Below are 24157 nucleotides of genomic sequence, written 5' to 3' on the forward strand. Positions count from 1 at the left end.
ATTTGGTGGAACTTCGTTATTCTCAAATTTCCATGGGACTATGCCGGTGTAGACTTGGCCACAGGGTCAAGACAGCTTATGGTCCTTGGCAGAATGACCCTAAGTAGCTCTTTGAAAATACATCCCAGCCGGTCACCTGGGAGGCCAACGATAATAATGAACTGTGCAATGAACGCAGTGGGGGGACATTAGAGGTTGTCAGTGGATTTGCTCGGCGGCTCGAGTGGAATGCCAAGAAACCATTATTTTATACTTACAATATAGAAAGTCATATGCTGGCCAACTGACCTTGAGCTAGACTTAGCTTTCTACTTTTTAACCTCTTATTTTTCATGACTAATGGAATCAGACCAATTATTTACATTTCATGACCATGGTTCCAATTATCAGAATGTAATTGGTGCCTAATCCGTACATACTGAGAGCCAGGAGATGGAACACTCAGGAGTATGTCAATGACTGTCTGAACCCTGAAAGGAGAGGGTGTTAAGGGCTGAATACCCAGAGGCCACGCGTCATCACTTTCTTTCCCCATCAGCTGTCTGCTGCCAGCACTGCCTTGTTTGTTAGTACCCCCAGCAACATCAACCAGCCCTATTTCTCGTATTTATGGATGGCAGAGAGGAGAAGCTCTGTGCGCATCATCAAGACTAACGAGTTACTTATTCGCCTTCCAAAGTTCACCTAGCTCGGTGACCTCTTCGTGACAAAGCTACCAAGAAACCCAAAAGGAAGGAGACCCAAACACCTTAATTTCCATTAAGAATCCAACAGGAACTTTCTATCCTCATTTACAGAAGCATCAAGAAAATCTGTATTTTCAGCCCGTTCCAATACCTAAGACAGGATGCTCCATATTTCCCCACACCTGTTAGGTAAGACAGCATTTCCTTTGGGTTTTTCTAAATCAACCAATTTTAAACTTGAAGGGGTACCATGCTAACCTGCTAGCAAGTGAGTGAATCATCATCTCCATCAGCCTAGGAAATTCCGAACAGAAGAATCTAATGATTACAATAAGGTTCTCATCTTGGAGATAAAGGAGAAGAGGCTTAGAGAGGGTTAGTGATCTGTTCAAGGTTATAAAAGGATGTCAGTTTTAGAGTGGGCACTCCTGACCCCTATTCATTGCTGTAACTTAATTTTTCAGTGTGCTATCTTGTCACAGTCATCCGTTCCAGACCTTCCCAAGAACTACTCTACCTTTCTTAGTGTCTGGCAATTAGGTAGGCAGTATTCCAAATATACATAAACTATATTTTTATTTAAGAGTAGCAAAAAAGTTTTCTGTTTGTGTGTGTTAGTGCCCTGCTTCTCTTTCCTACTTGTTCCGCCGCCTTCGGTGGGACTTAATCACCACCTCTGTCCAAGTATCATATTTAAGAAGGAAAATAAAAACCATCTTGAGGTCCCTACCTGTCAGCTCCTTGTCAGAACTTTCCTAGGGCTTTAAGTGCTTAATAGCAAATGCTAAACGTGGCCTCTTGGGTATTTATCAGAGGAACTGGGCTTGTAGACAGGAGTCTTTTCAGCTCTCCTGGGCTAATGACCCCTGAGCAGCGAATGACACATGAGGGGAAGTTTTGAATTGGAAGGGGATGGATGAAGAATCAACAAAGGAATGGAAAATGGGGGAGTGCCTTAGAATGGCATACTTGTCAGCTCTAATTATCCATACAAATAGATTTCAATGCAAAGTGGTGAGTAATTAAAGAAATCCATTTCCATATGGAAATGAGGGGCATAATTTATTTTGGCGGCAGATTCCCCTTGCTAATTGTATTTCTCATAGGCTTAAATTAAAATTAATTTTCACTCTTGATCACACAGTGGCTGTGTGTTGGCGAAAGGTTGTGGAACTTTCCTGGGGGCAAGGGCCTGCGAGCTCAAGATGAAGAATTTGCCGAAGCGAATTCTTCACGTGGCAAAGCACTTCACAGATGGGAATGGTCACAAAACCAAGAAGTCTGGCTCAGCAAACAACGGTGGTTAGAGACTCAGAATTTCTTCAGCCATTGCTCTACCAGGAACAGATACAAATCAATGTCAGTAATGTCCCATTTGGTAGGAAGTAGCAGGTGACTCGTGAGCAATGATGTGGGTTATTTTTGGTTTCAGTTTGCTGCCAGTACTTTGGGCACCTTCTAATGGTGCACCTCCAACTCTTGCCCATCTTTTGAGCTCTGCAGTTGTAGTCAAGAGCTGTACTAAATACCAGTCTCTAACAGGTAACCATTAAATGCCACTGTACCCATTATATTCTATTAACCTCTCCCATTAGAAAAGGCTGGGAGGAACGTGCTTACAAAGGACACAGGAGGAAAAAGGGAGACAATGTTTCATTGCTGACAAATATATATACATAACTGCAGAATAAAACCCAATATTTGGGGACACCCTTCATTTGGAATTCTGTGTATATTTCTTCTCTGAATCATCCTAACAAGAAATGCATCCCGAGAAGAGAACATTTTGATGTTAAAGCTCAATGAAAAGGAAAAGAACTTAATGAACCTCTGTGAGACGAGAGAAGTGATCTTTGGAGGGAAACCTCCTGGAAGGCATTACCTTTAGAAAAGACAGTCATTTAGAAAACCCTGCAGGAGGAAGGCAAAATAGGCATGTTTCTTATTAGCATCCAAATAGGATTTAGAACAGAATTGTTCAATTAAAGATGTTGAAATTATAAAATTTTGCAGAACTTAATAAGATGATAACAATCTGTGTAATTATTGTACTATTTTATGCTACTTCATCCCCACAGCACAATTTTAATGGGATTGCATTTGATACTTTTTTATTAGCATATGTGATTTTTTCAGACTATGTGACACTGGGTGAAGAGGATACTCGTAATTTAAATTAAAATACCCATGTTAAAATGGCCATCTCTTTCCAGCTATATGATCTCATTAATTTCATTAACGATTTTTATTTTGTCCAGTGACAGCTCAGTAAGGAGCTGGGAGCTGTCCCTTTGAGACTTCTCATTTCAGACAATTACCTAAATCCACAGGAAGGAAGGACTTACAACATGTAGGAAGGAGTGTGCATTTCTTTCTGACTTATTTACTTAATACTGATGCAATCTTTTCTGGGGATGCCTTTTTCCCCTCTTATAATGATTTTGCAGAATTTAAGTTAAAAGTGCAAAGTAACATGGCCCTTGTCTAAATTACACAGAAGTCAGAGCTAAGTGGTCTGTAAATGACAGCATAAATGGGGACATAAGCCTCTAATTAAGGCTCTGAAAAGAGAAAAATATTTAATTCAGTAAAGCATTAATGAGACTTTTATACATACGGTAGAATGCATCTAGCAATCTTGAAAATGGATATGCAGTCCCCAGTGAACTAAGTGGAGGTGTGCTACGTACATGGACTTGATATATGTACGGAAATAATTCTTCTATTATATTACCACAGATTACAATAATTTAAATGCCTTAGGACCCTCATAACTACATAGAGCCTTAGTTTGTTAAGGGCAAAGGATGACGGTATATTATGGTATAAGATTTTTTGGGTATTTTTGGCTGCACCTTGCGACACGCGGGATCTTAGTTCCCCAGCGAGGGATCGAACCCGCGCCCCCTGAGGTGGAAGTGCGGAGTCTTAACCACTGGACCTGCAGGGAAGTCCCTGGTATAAGATTTTTGAAGAGTGATTTTATTCAGGAAAAAAACGTGATATGTAATGCATTATGTGCAGCTATTGTTTTCACCCAAAATAACTACTGTGAGAAGAATTCTCTGCGACACACTTTAAAAGAAGCAGAAAGCAAATTTACCTTGAGCCCCAGGAGGGGAAAATTCCCTTGATTTTAAAAGGTTCATGGGTACTCACATCAATGTGCTATGGTATAAGAGTGTATCTCATTTTGCATCTAATTTCCTTTCTATACAGGCTGATAACATACAATGAATAGGTTTTCACTGCTGTTCTTTTACTAGTCCCCAAGGGGACTATGGCCAATGTCCTTTCTAAAATTAGTAATTTTAGTCCGATCCCCATTGCTGATTATAGAGGTGAAAAAAAATTGCATTTCACCTTTGAAAAAATGACTAGCTGTTCAACTATCTAGGTTAATAATAGTCCTCTATATGGAAAGCTTCCCAGCCTGACTACTTTTCCTCTTGCAGCTAACTAGAAAATTAGCTTATCCCTATGGATGATGTATATTTGGTGGTTAGGGAATCCTTGTACTTCACAGAGAACAATAAGAGTGTTTCTTGCAGATACTCTGGAAGGACCAAAGGAAACATTATTACACTGTAAAAGACTTCAAATGAGAGAAGAAAAGCAAGGCAAATTACTTTAGCAGTAGGAAGTAATAAGAAAGTAAAAATGAAATTGTAAAAGCTAAACAGGTTCTTTTTCTTTTTGGTATTTCTGTACAGTGAAGATATACCCCAAGCTGTCAGCACCATATTAGATGGGGCATAGTTAAATTGAGTGCCTCTGATAAGGGGCTCTGCCAGCCTATCAAAGTTTTAGATCAGTTGGATTGAATTTCTGGCATACTGCACATTTCCGCACGTTTACTCTCTCTCTTTCCTTTCAGTGACACTACAGAGGCAGCCTTAGACACACTTATAATTTGTGATTTTATAATGCAAGGGACATCTATGTTTTCAAGAAGGCATGATACCATGGAAGCCAAGAGCAAGAAGTGGGGAAAAGAAAAAAAAAAAAAGCTTTTGCAAAGAACATAGTCTGCATATGATTTCAGAGGGTTTGGAAAAGGAAAAAAAAAAGAACTTAAAGCTCTTTAGGCTGTTTGAAAAAAAAAAGCATTTAAATGTACATTTGTCTCAAATTAAAGTGAAACTCGAAGGAACCCTAAACATCAGTAATCATTAAAAACTAATAATGCCAATCACGATTACTTCTAAAATCTCCTCTACTCTTGAACCACTCCAGAAAAAAATGAGTAATTGCTTCATGTTTCAGGTTTTCCCTAGGAAAATGGTAGCACATAGTATATTTTATAATCCCTTTTATTAGAGCCCCAAAGCATATGGACACAGGAATTCTGAAAAGATACTTGTTTTTTGCTCGAGTGCTTTAAAATTTACATAAAGGAACAAGGAATATCACCAGACCAGTGATGCAAGAACAGAAAGAACGTAAGGAGAGGAAGTTCAATTTAAGGTAATTTTAAAACAAAAATATTATTTGAAACTGGCATATCCTTGGGAAATAGAAAAATGCCTTTTATTCATTTTTTTAAAGGAAATTACCCCCTGAGTTATGGACCTCATAATTAAAACACTAAATGATAGGGAGTCAAGTTCCGAAAAGGATAACTTTCTTTTTTTTTTTCTCTTACATGTATTTTATTTTTTATTTATTTTTTAACATCTTTATTGGTGTATAATTGCTTTACAATGGTGTGTTAGTTTCTGCTTTATAACAAAGTGAATCAGTTATACATATACATATGTTCCCATGTCTCCTCCCTCTTGCGTCTCCCTCCCTCCCACCCTCCCTATCCCACCCCTCTAGGAGGTCACAAAGCACCGAGCTGACCTACCTGTGCTACGCGGCTGCTTCCCACTAGCTATCTATTTTACATTTGGTAGTGTATATATGTCCATGCCACTCTCCCACTTCATCCCAGCTTACCCTACTCCCTCCCTGTGTCCTCAAGTCCATTCTCTATGTCTGCGTCTTTATTCCTGTCCTGCCCCTAGGTTTTTCATGACATTTTTTTTCTTAAATTCCATACATATGTGTTAGCATACAGTATTTGTCTCTCTCTTTCTGACTTACTTCACTCTGTATGACAGACTCTAGGTCTATCCACCTCATTACAAATAGCTCAATTTCGTTTCTTTTTACGGCTGAGTAATATTCCATTGTATATATGTGCCACATCTTCTTTATCCATTTATCTGTCGATGGACACTTAGGTTGCTTCCATCTTACGTGTATTTTAAATGATGAAAAGCTGTCCATGACAGTTACAGAAAATGGATGGAGTTACCTTTTTTGGAAGTTCCATTTATGTATATCTGTGTGTAAATCTGTGTGTGTACACACACACACACTTTTTAACATGAGTTAAATTAAACTCCCCACGAAAACTCATATATGGGAAATGTTTAGTGGGCGTCCTCACTTATGGGAAAGCTCAACAAGATTTGGGAAGAGTCATGGGACATTCATATTAAAATAGGAAATACAGGCTGTCTTCAAATGGCTCCAATCTATATAAATCCAGGATGGAAGTCATGCAATTCTGAGACATCTAATCAGGATCGTTAGTTTTAAGTTCTTTTCCATTTTCGCGAAGCTCTTTCAAATGCTTTCTGCTTTCAACTTCTCTTGGGAGACCTAGCTCTCAGTCCTTAAGGGTGAGCACGAAGCATGCGTATTTGGAATTTTAACGTGTCCTCTTTATGAGATCCGGATTCTAGTGACTTTGGTTCTAATATTTAAACTCTAAAATTCTATCAGCGTTAATCTCAGTTGAATCAAGCTATACGCATCTGCCCAAACCATCCTTTTTCCTCTCCCCTAAAGTATTACTAAAATAGAAGCAAACGGCTAGTATACTTTTTTAGATGTTTGAGGATAGAAGATCATCTAGTCCAGTAAAAAGAAAAGTATAAACCAAGGAAAGTACTGCCGTCGCCTTCAAAACTGGTACCCAAAGAGGATCAAAGATCAAAGATAATACCAAAAGCCTCAACATCTGCAAATCTCTATTTCTACCCTGCATTCTCCAAAACAATGTAGAAACTGTACTATTTCACAGGAAAAAGCACCCCCTGATCACTTCCCCGAGACGGTTTCCACATCGGCGATTTTGCACTTCAATTTCCAAAATCCAGCCTGATCCTCTGCAGGTGACAATACTTCTGTGAGCTGAAATAACGTGCAAATTCTGCCGTTACTGTTGGAAATCACTCATTCCCGATTCACGGGCGGTGGTGAACGGGTCTGGATTTCTGACGTAACTAAGAAACTTACAGCAACGGCCAAGCTTCTCACCCCAGCTTGCTGGAAACCCGAATAGCAGTCTGTCTCCATCTTTTAGAAGCTGATGGCATTCCCGGCCCAAGACCCCCGTGCCATTCTGCTGCCCCTGTGCTTTGTGACCATGTCGATGGCCTGGGGTCGGTAGTTTCGGAGCTCATTCCAGAGCTGGAATCTCTCTGTCCAGATTCACGATGGAACCAACAGATCAAGCGATCTTTTGTACAACCCAAGGTCCAGCTGTCTACCTTATCACGATCGATCGAGGTGTCTGAGGAATTGGGAATTCTTGGTTAGGCAGCACGTCTATTGCAAACAGAAGAGAAAACCCTTCAGGGCAGCTGGTCAAGCCAAGAAGGAAAGGAGCTTCACGGGAGTGATGAAGGCGGTTCTTGACTGGAAGGAGCTTTTCTCAAAGCGATGGGTGGATTTTGAAGGCCTAAGATGTTTCCTGGTTCATTTGTCCTGAAGCAATTCCTCCTCCTGTTGTCCTGGAAATAGCTGGCCACTCCCAGGGTCCAGGGTCACCACCACCACGGACACGATAGGAGACACGATTTTTGCTATCACGTTGCCTTGTGGGTTGCCGAACGAGGGATAGCTGTCTCCGCCGAGCGTGTTTCCGTGGCCGTCACGATGGGGATGGCAGCTGCCGCCGCCTCCTGCGGGCGGCCTGGGCCCGGGTGGGTAGCGGCCGTCCTCGAGGTCCCTGTCGCTCAGGAAACCTGGGCAGCCTACAGAAGCCCCGATGTGCAGCCCGCACGGCGGACCACGCTAGCTCCGGGGCTAGCGCCCAGTCTCAGGACAGCCTTGATGTCCCAGCCGGGAGCATGGGGCACAGCTCCAGGCTCTGTCCCCTCTCCCTTGCCCTGCAGCATCCAGGCCTGGTTCCAAGGATAAGTTTCTTAAGTCTTAACACCTTCTGTCTTAGGTAGGATAAGTCGGTGTTTACAACTTTAGGAAAAATGCTTAAATCAAATCATCAAAATAGCCAATGTTGTCCTAAATTGCTCTGCACTTTTATTTTTTACAATCATTTTCGTTCCTGTTTGCGTTGCTGGAAACGATGGAAAGCATCATCAGGACAAATTCCCGGCACGAGGGTGTAATTGGAAGATGACACTTGCAGCATCATTTGCCTGCACTGTGATTATACCATCCTTCTGAAAAGAGAACTACAAAGGCAGCGAGAGCGGAGGGAGCGAGGCCCATTCCGATCTAACTGCCATCACTCCGCTACAGCGTCACCAAGATTTCCCTCTTTTTTCTCTTTGGCTTTAACCTTCCCTTTCCCCCGTACTCTCCTGCCTATATATTTTCATCAGCAAAGGGTAGACAGAACCCAACTAGCCCATCTCAGAACCTGACACTTCATAACCAGCATGGTAAAAGACTTACCAGGGAGCCTTTCGGTATTTCCGTATCTGCTTTGGTTTTGATGTTCTTCTTGTGGGTTCCTTGAGTGCCGATAGAGCTGCCGGTGACACAAGAGCCCTGGGAGCTGCCCTTTAACACGCTCCTGCAGGAAACATTATTTGATCCACTTTCGGTCTGCTGAGCTGCTTTCTTATCAACTCTGCAGGTAGAAAGTGATTCCTCTGATCAATTACATTGCTCGTCTGCAATCGCTCTACTTTTCCCAATCCTTTAATGTTTAAAGTGACCTCCGTGTGTCTCTTTGTCTTTAAACCCTTGAGTGATAAGTGTGTCTCACTGGCCTTGGTCAAATCTTCATCTGCTATTCCAGTAGTGTGTCAATTTAGATTTGATAATGCAATGATTTATTTTTATTTTTATGACTGCTTGTGAGATGGCGGGTGTGTGTGTGAGGGAATAGAGTAAAAACCACTGGGGAATGACTGCTAAATATACTTCTGGCTTAAGATCAGCAGAATCTGTAACTACCTCTGGAAAGTTTCTAAGTTTGCTCGGTACGATCAGTGGGGTCAGCATCCTTTAAAAACGTATGTGTAGTTTTCTTCCATTTCATGCCATGTGGGTATATTCATGATTTCTACTGTAGGCTGGATTTCCAACAACCGTGATAAAACTTACCATTCTTTAATTTCAAAGACCACTGGTTTGGTTACCAAAGTAACGTGGACTAAATTACCATTTTATTGCTAACTTTTATTTCATTGTTTAAATTCTGGCTAATGTGTAAAAGATTGCTAAGATGAATTTCTGCTTGTATGAGAAACATGCTTGACTGGTATTCAGTATGCAGGAAACAAACAACTCTCCCTGTTGGGGGGTGAGGAGTGGGTAGGGTTCTGCACTGCCCTCTACACTGCCACCCTCTTTGCCAACACGCTACCTGTTTAGGAGTTCCGTCATAAAGGTATCTTTCGTTGCACACGGAACAGGGCTGGGTCTATTCCTCGATACAAACTTCACTTGGTCATAAATGTCTGGCGGTGTTTTCAGGTTATTTCTGTTTTGTAAACCACTGTCTGGACCATCCGCCAGCTCGATGTCCCTGTTAAGTTCATTCTCCATCTCGCATTGTAGCTCAGGCTTCTTTTTCTCTTTCTTTCTCTCTGATTTTAGCTGTTTGTTTCCAAACCCCAAACCTTTTGCATCTTTCTTTTCTGCTTTGGTTTTGGAGACATCCATCTTCCTGCTACTGAGAGCCGGCAGTCTGCTCCTCCGAAAACCGAACCAGCTGGCAAAAGAAGGCCCGGGCTTCGGCTTCGCGTCCACAGAGGTGGACTTTGTTTGCACTTGGCCCTTTTCCACATTTTCCTGAATGCACAACATGACCTTTTCTTCGATTGTGGGTGAGAGGGGGGCTTCTGGGCTCACAACACTGGTCCTGGTTGTAGACGTGTCTGGATACCTTCCAGAAGTTTCTAGCTTGGAGGTCCTGCTGGTTTCAAAACTGCTGGGATGCCGTGTCCTCCCCGGACTCTGAGGGGCTCCCGGGCCGTCTTTTGGGGTGGACGGGCACCTGCCGTGGTCGCTGCCTGCTTCCTCTGGTGCAGTCATCCTGGCACCTTCTCCCTGGGCGTAGGCCGGCTGCTCTTCTGTTCCGGGTGGGGCGGGGGGCCCTTCGGATTTTGGAAGGATCCTCAAAGGCAACTTGCTTGGACTCCCGTGCTGGCTGCTGGAGCTGCCTGTACTCCCCAGGGAGCCCTGCCTGGAGGAAGGATGCCCCAGGGGCCTCCCAGCACCGGGGAGACCGTCAGACACGGGGGCAGACGCGGTCTTGCTGGGAGAGCCTTCCGTGGAGGAGCTCTGCCGGGTGAGGGAGTTGCCCCTCTCAGCAGTGTTGGTAATAATCTGAGTCCGGACCTTGCCTGGCCCTTCCACGGAGGCCGTGGGGGGCTTGTCCCCTGAGTGAGCGCTGAAACTCTGGCTGCGGGCTTTGGCTCCGTTCATGCCTAGAGCTGGTTTTAGCAGCGGTTTGTTGGAGGACAGGGATCTCTTCACAGACTTGTTTTCTACCGCATCTTTTCCATCAGCCCCAGGCGTGCTACTTTCCAGTGACTCTGGCGTTGCTGTTTCGAGGGGAAGCCCTTCGGCCAAACTCTCCTGTGCTCGTAAACCCAGTGGAGACGCATTTCTTTCGCCTCCTGTGGTCTCAAGGCTGCTGGCGTTCCTGGAGGTCCCTGGCTTATCCTTGCTCACAGCCGCGGAACTTTTCGAGGCTTCGTTGAGGCTGTCTTTTTCATGTTTCCCTGGCACTGTAGAACTCTTCCTGAGCAACTGGGGAGACTTCATGAAGACTTTGAGCCCGACGGGGAGGCGAGTTTTCAGTCCTCTCTCATGAGGGTTTTGACAACCCTGCGGGGTGTTGTGGCTTTTGGAGGGCGCTGATGAGGGACTGCTAACCTGAGATGATGGCGACTCATTTACCCCTAAGAAGGCAGGCTTGGGGGGTGTGGAGACACTGTCATTCAACTGTCCCTTTCTCGCTGGAGACACACCTTTGGAAGACGTTATTTCCAGTGGCTCATGGGTAGAAGGACAGTTCTTGGGAGTCCGTAACCCTATGTCCGTTTGTGTGGTCCCAAGTGTTTGGTGAGGTGGGGTTTTGGGGACACTTCTCTTTGGGGAGACCTTTGGGGGCCCTGGGGCCATCCCAGCAAACGAGCTGGAGGGGCTGTGAGCAGGGCATCTGGTTTGGATCGTTGTTTCTGTGGAGGGCGGAGGGGGAGCGAAGACTGGCTTTTTGAAGGCCACAGAAGGTTTCTTCCCCTGCACTTCTGTCACGGTCTGATTAAAATAAATAATTGGAGCAGAGGATCCTTTCAGAGGGGGGGATTTCAATACTGTCCTCGCCGCCTCACTGGGGACCCCGCTTTCTGGCTTGGCCCATGAAGGTGGCGACAGATAGTCGTAACTGGGCCTGGCGAGCAGGGAGACCGACCTGCCTGGAGGGGACGGCAGGGAGGGCGATCTCAGCCCGGCCTCTGGCCCCGGGTCACAGTGTTTATCCCTCGTGGGGGGCTCGCCATCGTCACTCGGCTGGGCGGGGGGCCTGGGCAGCAGCTGTGACGCTGGAATCTGACTCCTGGAGTACTGGGCCCAGTCCCTTCTGCTGAACATTTTGGAGCCGTGAGGGAGCTGGGTGGAGGGTTTTGGAATGTGTGAATCTGGCGGTAAAGCAAAGAGGGGCTCTGGGCCTTCAGACTTTTTGAACCGTGAGAGTTTCCCTGGAGCTGGTGATCTCTCAAGAGTCACTGGGCCAGCTGAGGGGACCGTGAGGGCGGCTTCAGGCTCCATTATCCTTGATTTCTGAGGTGAAGTCTTGCCCCTGGTAGGTATTTTTGTCAGACTTTTCTTCTGATGGGTGCCCGTGGCCACAGAGGACCTAGAATGACTCTGGCATGACGGAGCGTGAGTTGGTTTGGTCAGTCCTTGTCGCTGAGTGCTTTGCGTCACTGTCCCGGGGTGGAAGGATTCAGCGGGTGTCACGGCAACGTCGTCTGCTTCTTGTCTTGGAATGTTTCTCTCAGTTTCCTCTTCAGATCTCTTCAGGAAAGGGTGCTCTCTAGCAGCAGCCCCTGGCTGTAAGTGGGCAATTCCCTGAGGTAAAAGTTCAGCATGTTCTGTCTGGGGCCCAGCAGGGCCCTGATGGATGGAAATCTCCTTTCTGGTAACAGTGGCCAGGCCAGTCTGGTGAGAGCTGAACTCAATGGGCTCGCCATCTTCTGCATCCAATATGACAGTAATACATTCTTCTGAGGAAGTCCGTTTTACAACCCTTTGCTGCTTAATGAAACTAAACGTCTTTGGCCTGCTCTCCAAGTGGACGGGCACTTGTTTATCTTCCTCCTCAGGAGACCCACGTTGAGATCTTCCAAATCCCACGTGGACGTCCAGCTTCTCCACAAACGTGTCGGCGTCCACAGTCAAAGACACGTCGGAAGGGCTTTTCTCATCACTGCTCTCTATGTGCAGCTCATCCAGGGTTTCGGTGTCATCAGTGTCTGAGAGCTGGAGACTGACAGACAGGCAGCCCTGGCTGTGCGGGTCCCTCTCTCTCTGTACCTGAGGCCCCTGCGCACTTGGGCACTGCTTCTGCTCCAAGGGACAGCTGCTAGCACAACTGGTCAGCTTCTCAGGCCTTTCCCAGGGGTAGACGGAGGAAGTGACTTCTGAACAGTGTTTGCCATTCAGCTCCCAGCCAAAGAGACTGTCAGAAACACTGTGGGTTAATTTACAACCGTGCAGCCTGCAGCCCTGGTGTGGAACTGCCTGGAGCGAGGCTAAGGAGGAAGGGTCCTCTTCGGCATCGTCGTGAGAATCTGTGTCGTAAGCAAATGCCTTGTGGGGCTCCTTGCAGGGGCTCCCCGTGTCCGTGGGTTTGCAGGGGGGATATTCCTTGAGGCTGCTACTTTTAATTCCTGGCGAATAGATTCCTTCATTGGAGTTCATGCAATCTTTATAACCCCATTTGGTTATCACTGATGGGGGTTCAAGTAACACTTTTCGCTTCTGGAGCTTTCTGAGTCCTTCCAAAATGTGGCTTTCCTTGATGCGAGTCGGAGGTAGTTCATCTGTGGGACTAGCAAAGCCACTCGGGAGTGAAGAGTCAATACTTAACCTTTTGTCCCAATTTTGTGATGACTGCTAGGAAAGAAAAGGAGACATGAGAAATGATTGAGCTCTGTGGATCACCAATTTATAAAAGGAAAAGGCCATCATTAAACTTAATTCGTTCTAGTGGTTGATAAATATTCACATATAAATGCATTTATTCATTAATTAATTCAAACTAATTCATTAACTACGCAGCGAATCTCTACCTTGCCAGGTCCTGAGCTAAGCAGCATATGATATAGATAAGTAGAGGATGAGGACCCTGCTTTCAAGGAGCATGCAACCCCCAGGAGGAGTTGAGCTCAAGGAACCATAAGTCAAGGGATCATATGAGACATACAGGGGTAGCAGGTACTCCAGAATTTCAGACGAGGGAGACCCCATGTCTGTTTGGAAAAGAAACACAAAAAGCATATACGTTTCCTTTTCTTTTCTTTTCTTTTTTAAAAAAATAAACCTAGCCCTAGAAAGAGAGATAGGTTTGCCTTAGTTTAAAAGTAGAGGAAATGATTTCCAGGTAGAAGAAATGGGAGGGCAAAGACCTCAATTGGAAAAGTATGCTTAAGGAACACTTAGGGAGTAACCAGAAGACACTATGGCTCACTGCTCAGTGTATACGGCAGGTGAAGAGGGTAAATGGAAAAGTGAGTTGGTCCCTTCCTTTACGGTCCCTTCCATTCTAACGACTGAAAGTTAGAATGCCATGTGGCTTCATGACTTTACTCATTGATACGCAGTGAACATCTGTGAAATGTTTACACAGATAGAGCAGCTGGGCATTTGCTGTTAGAACTCATAGCAATGGTTCACCTACTAACTTCAAAAGGTCAATTTCCTGTTCTTCATATTTCTCCAAATACCAGTGTTAGTTCTGGAGAAGTGACCAAGAAATGACATAGAAAAAAACATGGCATTCTACTCAGACATTCATATTTATCAAATTACTGCTAGCAAGAAACAGAATGGCAGAGGAGGAAACTTACACTGACCAAGCATTTGCTGTGTACCAGCCCCTGACCCAGTGCTTTGATTTAATTTTCAGAACAATACCATGAGGGAGACATTATCAGTTCTATTTTACTAGGCGGGAAAGTGAGATTCAGCAAGATCTGCCCTTTGGAGATCACATAGTTAAGGAACAGCTGGAGCAAAGGTTTGAACTCTGGTCTCCTGGGTCCTTCCTATGACTCATTTCTGAAGTGGCTGTGTGGAGATCTGAACCCAGGCAATCTGGCTCTAGAGACTGCACCGTCAATCTGGATGCGATACTGCTGGAATGAAGCTTAGCCTCTGTTCTACCCTCTATATTAGCCAAAGTCATAATAGAGACCATAGGTTATTCCAACACCCCTCTTTTGAATGGAACTTGCGGAGTTTAATCACAAACTGGCACTCGGGGAAACTGGGAGGCTCTGACCTAATGACTTTTTTCTTTTAAAAGGCTATACAATTAACGATGAAGAATGTCTATGAATGAATCTGGTGGTTTCAGATGCGCACCCTGCACCAGTCTTGGCTAAGAGTACAGCTCCTGTTGGCATCTCCACACCAGCTGCCCTGCTGCTCCGGGACTCTGAACACCTGAGCGCTCATAAGCAGAGGTCAACTCCATGTCAGAAACTTGCCTTGGAATCTCAGCTTTTTAGTAAGCTGTGAGCATCTGCTTACATCTAAAACTTTCTCATAAAAATTGTATGATTGTTAAAAATCATAAAAATCTTGTCATCAACAATGTCTTGTTTATTTTTTCTTTAGTTGTTATATGCATATTGGTTTTAAGTCAAATTATATATTCTCTTTGGAAAATTCTCCAGGGTCAGAAGTTGCTGTGCATAGATTCTATTTTGGTGATGCTTCCCCTTCCCCCTCCTCTTCTGCTGTGCCATTAAAAGCTCCTTCGGAGATCAGAAGAAACCCCTTCGGTAAGTCTGGGTATTACAGACTGACCAGTGAGCAGACTGCCACAGCTTGGGTTTCTAAGAATTTCCATGATCCTGATGTCACGTTCACAAAAAAGAAGAGAAGCCAGGCAAAAGCACCCTCTTAGAGCTTGAAAGGGGCAGATTTGTTCATGCCATAGATGTGCTCTGTGTCTGCCTACCCACTTCCCTTCTGCCTCCCCGCAGCCTGCCCGTGCTGTGGTCTGCGTCATCCCAGGGCCCAAGGCTGCAAACCTCCCAGGGCCCTGGCTCCCCACCCTGTGAGATTAGCCACATTCCTCCAACAGTTTTCCAAAGGAGGTCATGGTATTTAATAGCTTGAGAAAGGTTGAGGATAATCTTGAAACTTGAAAAAAAGCATGAATCTCCTATTGGGGAGATGGTGGGACGAAGCTGGCATTTCATATTGGCGGCTTCATTCTTTGCAGGGAAAAGTCAGAAGAGAGTTGCTCTGGGGAGCAGGGCAGCTGGCTGAAAGATGCTGCTGATAAGGTAGGAGCCTCGGTTTAACGCCCACAGTTCTTTCCTATTTCTTGACTAGACAACAGTTTTACACACTCTTTTTTTTTTTTAAATGACATTCTTGGTCTTAATGGAAACAAACCCATCCCAACAACTGGGACTCCTCCACGTTTTAGGCTGATTCAAGGAGGTCAGTCTAGCAGAATGGTTAAGGTTCTGGAACCAACTGCCCAGCTCCGCTTACTGGCTATGAGACCTTGGGATGGATATTTAATTTCTCAGCACCTCAGTTTACTTCTCTGTGAAATGGAGGAAATAGGAGAACCTACTTAATAAGCTAGCACGAGCATTAAATGAGCTAGTACTTATGAAGAGCTGACAAAGCTGACATGTGGTCATTACTCAATAATACAAGCCAGATTCCTCCATGGAGGGCAGGCCAGTGCATTTCATGTAGGCTTCCCTTCTGTTTCTACACAAAAAAATATTAAAAAAAAATACTTATGAACTACTAAAGAACCACTGGTCATATATTTGTTATTACATAGGTTAATATTATATTCACATTCAAATTTTTATTGTATGAATTTATTATGTAAGTTAATACTAAATGAGTACCTGGTACACGGTAAGAACTTAAGAAGTTCCTTAAATAGTATCAACTTAAAATGTCTTCAAGACTTCTTCCCTGGTGGCCCAGTGGTTAAGAATCACCTGCCAATGTAGGGGACACGGGTTCAAGCCCTGGTCTGGGAAGATCCCACGTGCTGTGGAGCAACTAAGCCCGTGCGCCACGACTACTGAGCCTGCGCTCTAGAGCCCGCGAGCCACAACTACTGAAGCCCGTGTGCCACAACTACTGAAGCCCGCAAGCCTAGAGCCCATGCTCCGCAACAAGAGAAGCCACCGCAATGAGAAGCCTGAGCACCACAACGAAGAGTAGCCCCTGCTCGCCGCAACTTGAGTAAGCCCATGCGCAGCAATGAAGACACAACGCAGCCAAAAATAAATAAACAAACAAATAAAAATAAAATAAAATAAAATAAAATGTCTTCATGAGACTGAGTCTAGTTTGCTGGATCCCTGAGAATCAGGACTTTTCTCTGGGAGATGTGGCAGGCACGCTGGTACTCCACAGCCATTTTGAGATGGGACACTGTTAAATCTCCAGATGATGGCTAACGGAGTGTGTATGAAGTGTCTTAAGAACCTTATTTCTCCTCTTTCAGGGAAGAGATGTCCCTAGGATATCGAGGGTTGTTCTAACTGGAAAAATTTCAAGGAAGAAAGAAAAGAAAAGAAAAGAAAAAAGGCTCAGAGAGAGAGAGAAAGAGCTGTGAATGAAAAGAGCAGAGCAGGGGGCTCTGGGAGCCAGCAATATTCAGAGACAAAGAGAGGGAACATCCCCCCCCCCCACCACCTCCCCAGTCTGCTAAGGGCCAGGTTCCTAGCAGTCATTATTCAGAACTCCGAACAGCTCCTTAGAAGGAGCAAGTCTGATAACACCCCAGCCTCCGCACTTTGCACTGTAAGTCTGAGTCCAAGGGAATAAGCTCTAAATTCAAGCTTGCAATCTTGTTCTGAGTTCTTGTTCAGAGTATGAAAAACCTCTTCCCTCACCCAAATTTTCTGGCAGTTATGGAATTTCCCTGGTTTCTTTTGCTTCTGAAGTCATAAACTAAATTTATACAGATGACAGAAAACCGATCTCCAAATATTCGAACTCAGGGTTTCCATTCTCCTGTACTCTTTGTTTCTCTTTAACATTAGGAAACTGCAGAAACAGCAATTCCAGATTCCTGGCTTATACCAGTGTGCAAAGATGTTTATTCAAATCATGAAGGAATCTTCAGCTGGGTGAGCCCACTTTGCAGATGGAGTCATTCCAGCCGTAAGAGTTATTTAAAAATCTGGTAGAGGAACTCCTGGCATCTAAGTAGAGACATGCTCGACTTTCACTGAAGCCATAGCGCTTGTCGTCTACCATGGAATTCTCCCTCTCTACTGTGCCACCCTCCAACTTACAGCCATAATATTAGTGTTTTAGGAGGCTATTGCCTTGATTAAAGGTCAGTATAATACATGCTATTTTTGAGCAGTAAACTCCTACAAAGCTAATGATACTTCCAAACCTTTCGGCCATCCATTCGGGGAGAATGCACCGCTCTCCCTATTCTCTAGAAGAAAACCTTTTCTTTGAGTTCTCACGGGATGCTCAGTCTGGAATGACTTGGCACGTGGGCAAGTCCACTCCCGTTTGCAGCGGACATTAACAAGTCTCCCTGAGCATCACAGGCGTGATGTCCATACAACTACTTGAAAATGTCTTAGTCGGCCTGAAGCGTGGTCAGTTCCATTAGGCCAGGGCTCCAGTTCCAACTCGATATAAACCTGGGAATTCGGTGGGCTCCACCAAAGCACAGAAGGGAAAATGTCTTTCTCTCCCAAACTCCCTCCCATGATGGCCTCGTCATCTGAGGTTGAATCATCATGCCACTTCTCACTGGCTGTGTGACTTCTAGCAAGGAACTTAACCGTCTCTAGCCAATTTCCTCTTCTATGTAATGGGGAGAAGTGTAAACAAACAAGAACTCAGCAAATGGTCATTTCCTTCTTCACCTCCCTCCCACCTTCCGCCTTCCTACCGGAAGAGGCTTCTTTTCTGGTTCTCTCTGACGCTGCAGTGCCCTGAAAGGAGCCTTACCCTTTTCCTGAGGTTCTTCCCATCATGCCACGTGTAGGAGGAGCCGCTGGAGTATTCGCTGCAGGCGCTCGAGAGAGACAGCTCGCTGCTGCTACAGCTGCTTCGAGTACAGAGATGACCGTGGATGGCAACCCCCATGCCAGGGCGTTTCAAGGCAGGGGTTCCTGATTTTGTGTTCAGCTGGCATTCCTAAAAAAAGCAGGACAGCTCTGAGCGAGGACTTTGCTAAGGGAGAGAGGAAATCCCAGCTCAACATCATAATGAGGTAGGAGCGAATACAGCACTGTGGTTAGAAACACAGACTTTGGGGTCGACAGACTAGGGGTTCAAATCTTGGCTATGACTCTGACTAACGTGCCTGGGAAATGATGTAATCTTTTAGAGCTACATTTTCTTTTTTAAAAAGTGAAGAATAATAATACCGCGCACCGTTTAGGGTCACTTCAAGGACCAAGTGAGTTTCTAGATGAGAAGCATGCAGCATAGGATCTGGCCTAAGCAGGTGCTCACTTATTATGAGCTGCCATCATCGTTAGGCAGAAATATGACACTGGGAGTGTTCCATTTTATCCAGTCATGCTGGTTAAAGAATCAGATCAATATCAAGACATGACTTTAATGCTACAAAAGGAAGAAGACAGAGCAGCATCTTTGGCTTAAGGGTTCAAGAGCATGGGCCCTGGACTGGAGTCTAGCGACCTGGCTCTCAGGCTACCAGTGCCACCAGATATGAGATATTGAGAAAGAAAGCATTTAACTTCCATGGACCTTATTGTCTTCTGGTGTAGGGTGGGACAGTTCTCCCAGATCACTCTTATAATCCCTATGGCTCTGATAACATCATTATAAGTCTGGGATCGAATGCCCAGGAAGCCATGTACTGTAATGGAACACCAAACCTGGGAATCATGAGGCTCTGTTGTAAAGATCCTAGGACTCTTCATATCAGTTGGCTATCCAAATGGTAAAGATTCTCACATCAAACAGACCTGGGTCCCGCACAGAAGGATCCAAGCAGCTAGAATTCTAGTGGGTCTGCGTAAGGCACAGGTGACAAAGCTGTAGACACCCCAGAACATCTTGACAGCCACATTATAGGCCCCTAATGTAACAGATGAAGCTCCACTAACTGGACAGGCTAAATTAATTTAGCAGCCTGATCACAAGAATGGGATCTCTCCATTACAGTCTCATTCCTGTCCCCTATCTAGAAAAGCTTTGTCTCAGAAACTCATTGATGGGAAACCATCTGTCTTTGTGTCACTGGCGGAATGGCAAGTCTCTTACTTGTGCAATCTATTGACCCTTTATGGCTGCCTTTAGTACTTGGGTACATATCACTGTTCTCCAAATGCAATTCCGACTGACGATGACTAAACACCAGCTTGGGGAAGGAAGGTAATGCTGTTCTGGGAGCACTCGTGGTCAACAGGAAATCCCTGCATCGGTACAGAGGGCATGTTTAATCTGCTGTCTAATCAATATCCATAATGCTTAATAATGTTAGATTTTCAATATCAGGCATCTGCCTTGCTATCGATACTTCATTTTGGCTGCACGATAATCTCTTTAAGTGATCTGAAAATGCCAAGGAACTTTACTACTCTATTTTTCCCCCTGAAATTTGGCTCTAAATACCACTGAAAGGAGAAAGTCGTCTTAAAATCCAGCTTTCAGCAATACTTATTGATTTATGACCTCATTTACTGCCAGATGTAACTTAGTTAAGGGGAGTTCACGTTTGTATCTCAACAACTACCCTCTGCCCGTGGTCCCAATGCACAGGAGCACGATGCAGTTAGGCCTCAGGCACGGCACACACATCTGGAACATGCCCTGAACAGACTTGCAGAAATACCACATCGGGAGCCACTTGGACTTGTGCGTCTTCTCTTTTCTCCGTCCCATTCTCTGGTATTTTGCTGTTTGGTTCAGCAGGGTGGTGGCTTTTGTTTAGGACTACCTCTGCTCTGAAACTTGCGTCTACTATCCGGAGAGAGATCACACCCATGTCCTTTGAGGCCATCCGATCTAAACTTCTCCCATGGCTTTTTTCACACCCTGCACAGGTGTCAGTCACCGTTTATATTCTACCTTTTCCCAAAGTACTGAAGCTTATCTGTGATTTCTCTCTGTCTTTCCCATCTACACCTTCCCGCCTCACCTATCAAAATACTGTCTATTTTTACAACTCAACTCAGTTCCCAGACCTTTATTTAACAAATAAGCTTCCTTGCCCAGTTGTCACGCATGTGTGCACCTCGATACAGATGTTGGATTAAGATGACAGGACTAGAACTCAGAAGATGAGCTGGAGGAGGGAGGCGTTGTTGCCTCTCCCTTGACCTTGAACTTGAGATGCCCAGATGTGATGGAGGACACGGTTGGGAGGTGGGGAAGGCCCATCAATGTCATGTGGGTCAGGCAGGGCTGGGGTAGTTATGCACAGAAGTGTCCTCTAAGCCGGGCTTTTCATCCTTTCATGGGCACAGAAGTCATCCCCGATCTTGTTAAATACAGACGTTGATTCAGTAATTCTGAGGTGGGGTCTGAGATGTAGTATTTTAAGAAATTCCCAGGTGCTTTGACGCTGCTGGCCCAGGGCCTGTGCTTTGAGTAGAAAGCCCCTAGCCTAGGAGGAGCGATGAGAGATGATTACCTCTCATGTGCATTACTTGGTAGCAAGTTGTGTGTCTCACAGTGTGACCTGGGCTATGCTGAGGAGGATGAAAGGAGTGGTGTGAGCCCTCCCTTGGAGCAGTGTACTGGGGAGGGTGTGTGTGTGTGTGTGTGTGTGTGTGTGTGTGTGTGTGTGTGTGTGTGTGTGTGTGTGTGTGTGTGTGTGTGTGTGGTGGGGTGATTATAGAGTAATTCTTTGCCAAGAAGAGGAAGGGGCGAGTCCTCTCTACTGGTAAATTCTCCCACCTTTCCCTGACCTTGGGCAACCAATGTTGGAATTTAATAAGGGACCCAGAATCTCTGACATCATGGCTGAAAAGTGAGCTCCTCTGTCCTGAAGTTTCTTCCCTCATCAGCACATGATTATCATGTAGGATTACCTGCTCCAATAAATAACTGTTCTGTGATTGAGCGGCTGAACACCAAGGCCACTTATAAGGTTTAAATCCTGGCTCTCTTCACTGGCTAACTCTTTGACCTTGGGAAAATTATTTAACTCCTCCATGCCTCAGTTTCCTTCTTTCTACCTGGAGATAATGAAAGCACCTACCACATAAGATCAATGTGAAGAGTGAACAGCCCCTGCCAATTAGCAGTAGTTTGCTTAATGATACTTAGTAACTATTAGTGACAGTAAAACTTAGTAACTGTCAGGTTTTACTACTATTACTAAAAATGTTTCTTTTTTTAATATGTGTGTGTCTTGGCTTTTCAACAAAATTATACTTTATAGCCTCCCTAAGGGACCATGCATTACACTTCTTAATATGCCATCATGGTCTTACACATGGGCGCTGTGATGAGAAACAGCCAGAAGTGTGTGGACTTTATTTCCACGGGTCACTGACGTGACCTTCTGTAGAGACACCCAGTAGGCACTTTTCTCTATTCTCATTCTCCACCTTCGCCGTGTTCTTCTGTGGCCGTGGCACGCGGCCAAATACTTAAGAACGCAAGAGGGCTAAAGCAGCGGAGATCTCGTCCTGGCTCCTAACTGTTAGCAGCTACTGTGTTATGTACATTTTATATATTATCTTATTTAATCCTCACTACAACTCTCAGAAATAGAAAAAAATCATCATTTTTTTCTCATTTTCCAGAAGGGGAAGCTGAGGCACTGAGGTGTTCAAATCTTGTCCAAGGTCACCCAGTCAATACAACATTCTGATGTCAGGCCCAGGTCCCAGTCTCTACGAGATAGCTCCAAGTAAGGCCCCTGACAATCAGCAGAACTCCTGCACGTATACAGACTTCCTTCCAAAACATCCTCCTGGGAAGAGTCGTAATTAGTAATAGATAATGATTATCATTAAAATTCTTCTTTGCCACAAGATGTATGTTGTTTCCGTTGCAACATTATCCTAATTGTGTTGATTTAATTGGCAAAGTATACCATTTACACTATTCGAAGTGTCTTTTTCCCATAGTGTACTTTAGATTACCACCTTGAAGCACTCATATGCTTTAACATCCTTACTACGAGAAATGCAATACAAAATCCGTAATTTTAGTTAAAAAAAGGAGAGAGACACAGAGGATGAAGGCAAGGATTTCTTGGATAAAAACCGCAACTTAAAAAAATTCCTGATCTTAAGGCCATATTATAGATTGGATGCCATTAAGGTCTTCATGAATGTTTAAAGCGACAGCATTCCACTGACATTTAATTCCAATCTAACTTGAGAATATTTACCTTCGATATAGACTCTCCTAGCTACACTTACAAAATTATACAGCAAAATAAAAGGCCAGTCATCCACAAATGTCCATCTGTCATTGTTTTAAGCCTAACACTTTTCATTATATATTTATTTGGCTCTTGTGTTTTTCAAGATACTTTTTTTATGTCAATGAGAGTTAAAAACCACGCTGGTTAAAGTTTTGCCAAATAAGCACAAAGATAACCCTAGCTGAAAAAAAAAAGATAACCCTAGCTGAAGAAAAAAAAAGTACAGAATTCATGAATTTTTAAAAGTTCATACATAATATATCATAAAAGTAGGATGAGTAATATGGGACATGGGCTTTAATAAAAAGCTCCTTGGCCATTTCTCAGAGACTTTGAGATGTAATCAATACCCAAAAAGGTATCCTGGGGACGAGGCAAGATTTATGATAGTTTTGCCAAGAGTGACACTTTCTGCTTACTTCATCAGCTGGGGGACATGATATTGAATTGCAGAGAACACAAGAAAGGAAAGTATTTTTAATCTGCCTGACAGTGCTTCAAGGATGCGCTTTATGGTTCACTTGTGACATCATTTCTGATGGAAGGAAGGAAAAGAACAACCTGAACAAGTGTTCTGAAGGCGACAGGGAAACTCACGTGCATTTCAACATCAGTTCGTGAGTGCGTCAGACTCCGGCTTCTTTCCACATCTGAGAGCAAATCCCCGGTTGAAAGATCTAAGATGCGTGAGTGAAGTTTCTGGGTAAAAACAGGCAGAAATTTTGAACGGTGTTGATTTAATTGTTTGTTTCAAATCTTGCCTTGGACAGGTAAATCTCAAAAGAGTTGACATTTCTAGATTAGATAACATATCCTAACTCAAAAAAGTTTATCTGAGTTTATGAGTGTTCTATATATACACATGTGCAATTACACATTATAAACAATAATCACACTTTCACAGTCTGTCGGTATGTGTTGGAAAATAAGTAGTAAGGAAAAAGAAACAGCAAGAAAAATGTGAATACCCCAATACACTTATTGGCTTTTGATACTAACATTAAATTAACTTTTGATATTCACATTAAAAAGCACTCACCGTGTTAACCTTATTATGTTGAGTAGTGGTTAAAATCTGAGCAAATGATTATAAAAGTGACCTTATTTCTAAACAGCACTGATCTTGTGACATCTTCCCTTGCACACATTTTAAATCAAAGTCATTAATGTCATCTGTTAGGAACAATTAATGTGAATAGAAAATAATTGCATTAGGGATCTGGGGACTTGGAGGGCTTTGTGCATTAATAGTCACATGCTATTCGATTATATACTCAATTCTTTATTTCAGCTTTGCTTGGGTGGCCTGCTAAACCAGGGACATTTCACTACATTAATCTTTATCCTAATTATTAAGGCTTTTCTGTAGATATTAAATTTGATCTTTTTAATTGCAAATACAATAAAACTCGTGATTTATGTCTAATGTTTCTGCTAGGCTGATGACATTTTAAAAATGGTACTCACAGCCTGGTTTGTCTTGGTTACAACTTTTGTGACTTCAGACACTAAAAAATCGAATCGAATAAGTAAATAACGTGGCTGAGATGCCTCCCTCACCTCTGAAAAGTTTTTCTACTCCTTTTCTTCCCCGGAAAGGCCTTGCTGCATA

At 44.0% G+C, this 24157-nt stretch overlaps 1 protein-coding gene across 1 annotated transcript in view; it reads right to left on the minus strand.

Annotated features, from left to right (window-relative positions):
• NCKAP5 (NCK associated protein 5) overlaps positions 1 to 24157 on the minus strand; it is a 971312-nt gene that overhangs the window by 87171 nt on the left and 859984 nt on the right. Inside the window, exons 11-14 of the mRNA XM_082840997.1 lie at positions 23143 to 23244; positions 18138 to 18326; positions 9301 to 13061; positions 8382 to 8559 (exon numbers count right to left, since the gene is read on the minus strand). Coding sequence (XP_082697123.1) covers positions 8382 to 8559; positions 9301 to 13061; positions 18138 to 18326; positions 23143 to 23244 — 4230 coding nt within the window. The remainder of the gene's footprint in view (positions 1 to 8381; positions 8560 to 9300; positions 13062 to 18137; positions 18327 to 23142; positions 23245 to 24157) is intronic.

This window comes from Leucopleurus acutus (genome assembly GCF_964270905.1).
Source record: "Leucopleurus acutus genome assembly, chromosome: 6".
Lineage (NCBI taxonomy): Eukaryota > Metazoa > Chordata > Mammalia > Artiodactyla > Delphinidae > Leucopleurus > Leucopleurus acutus.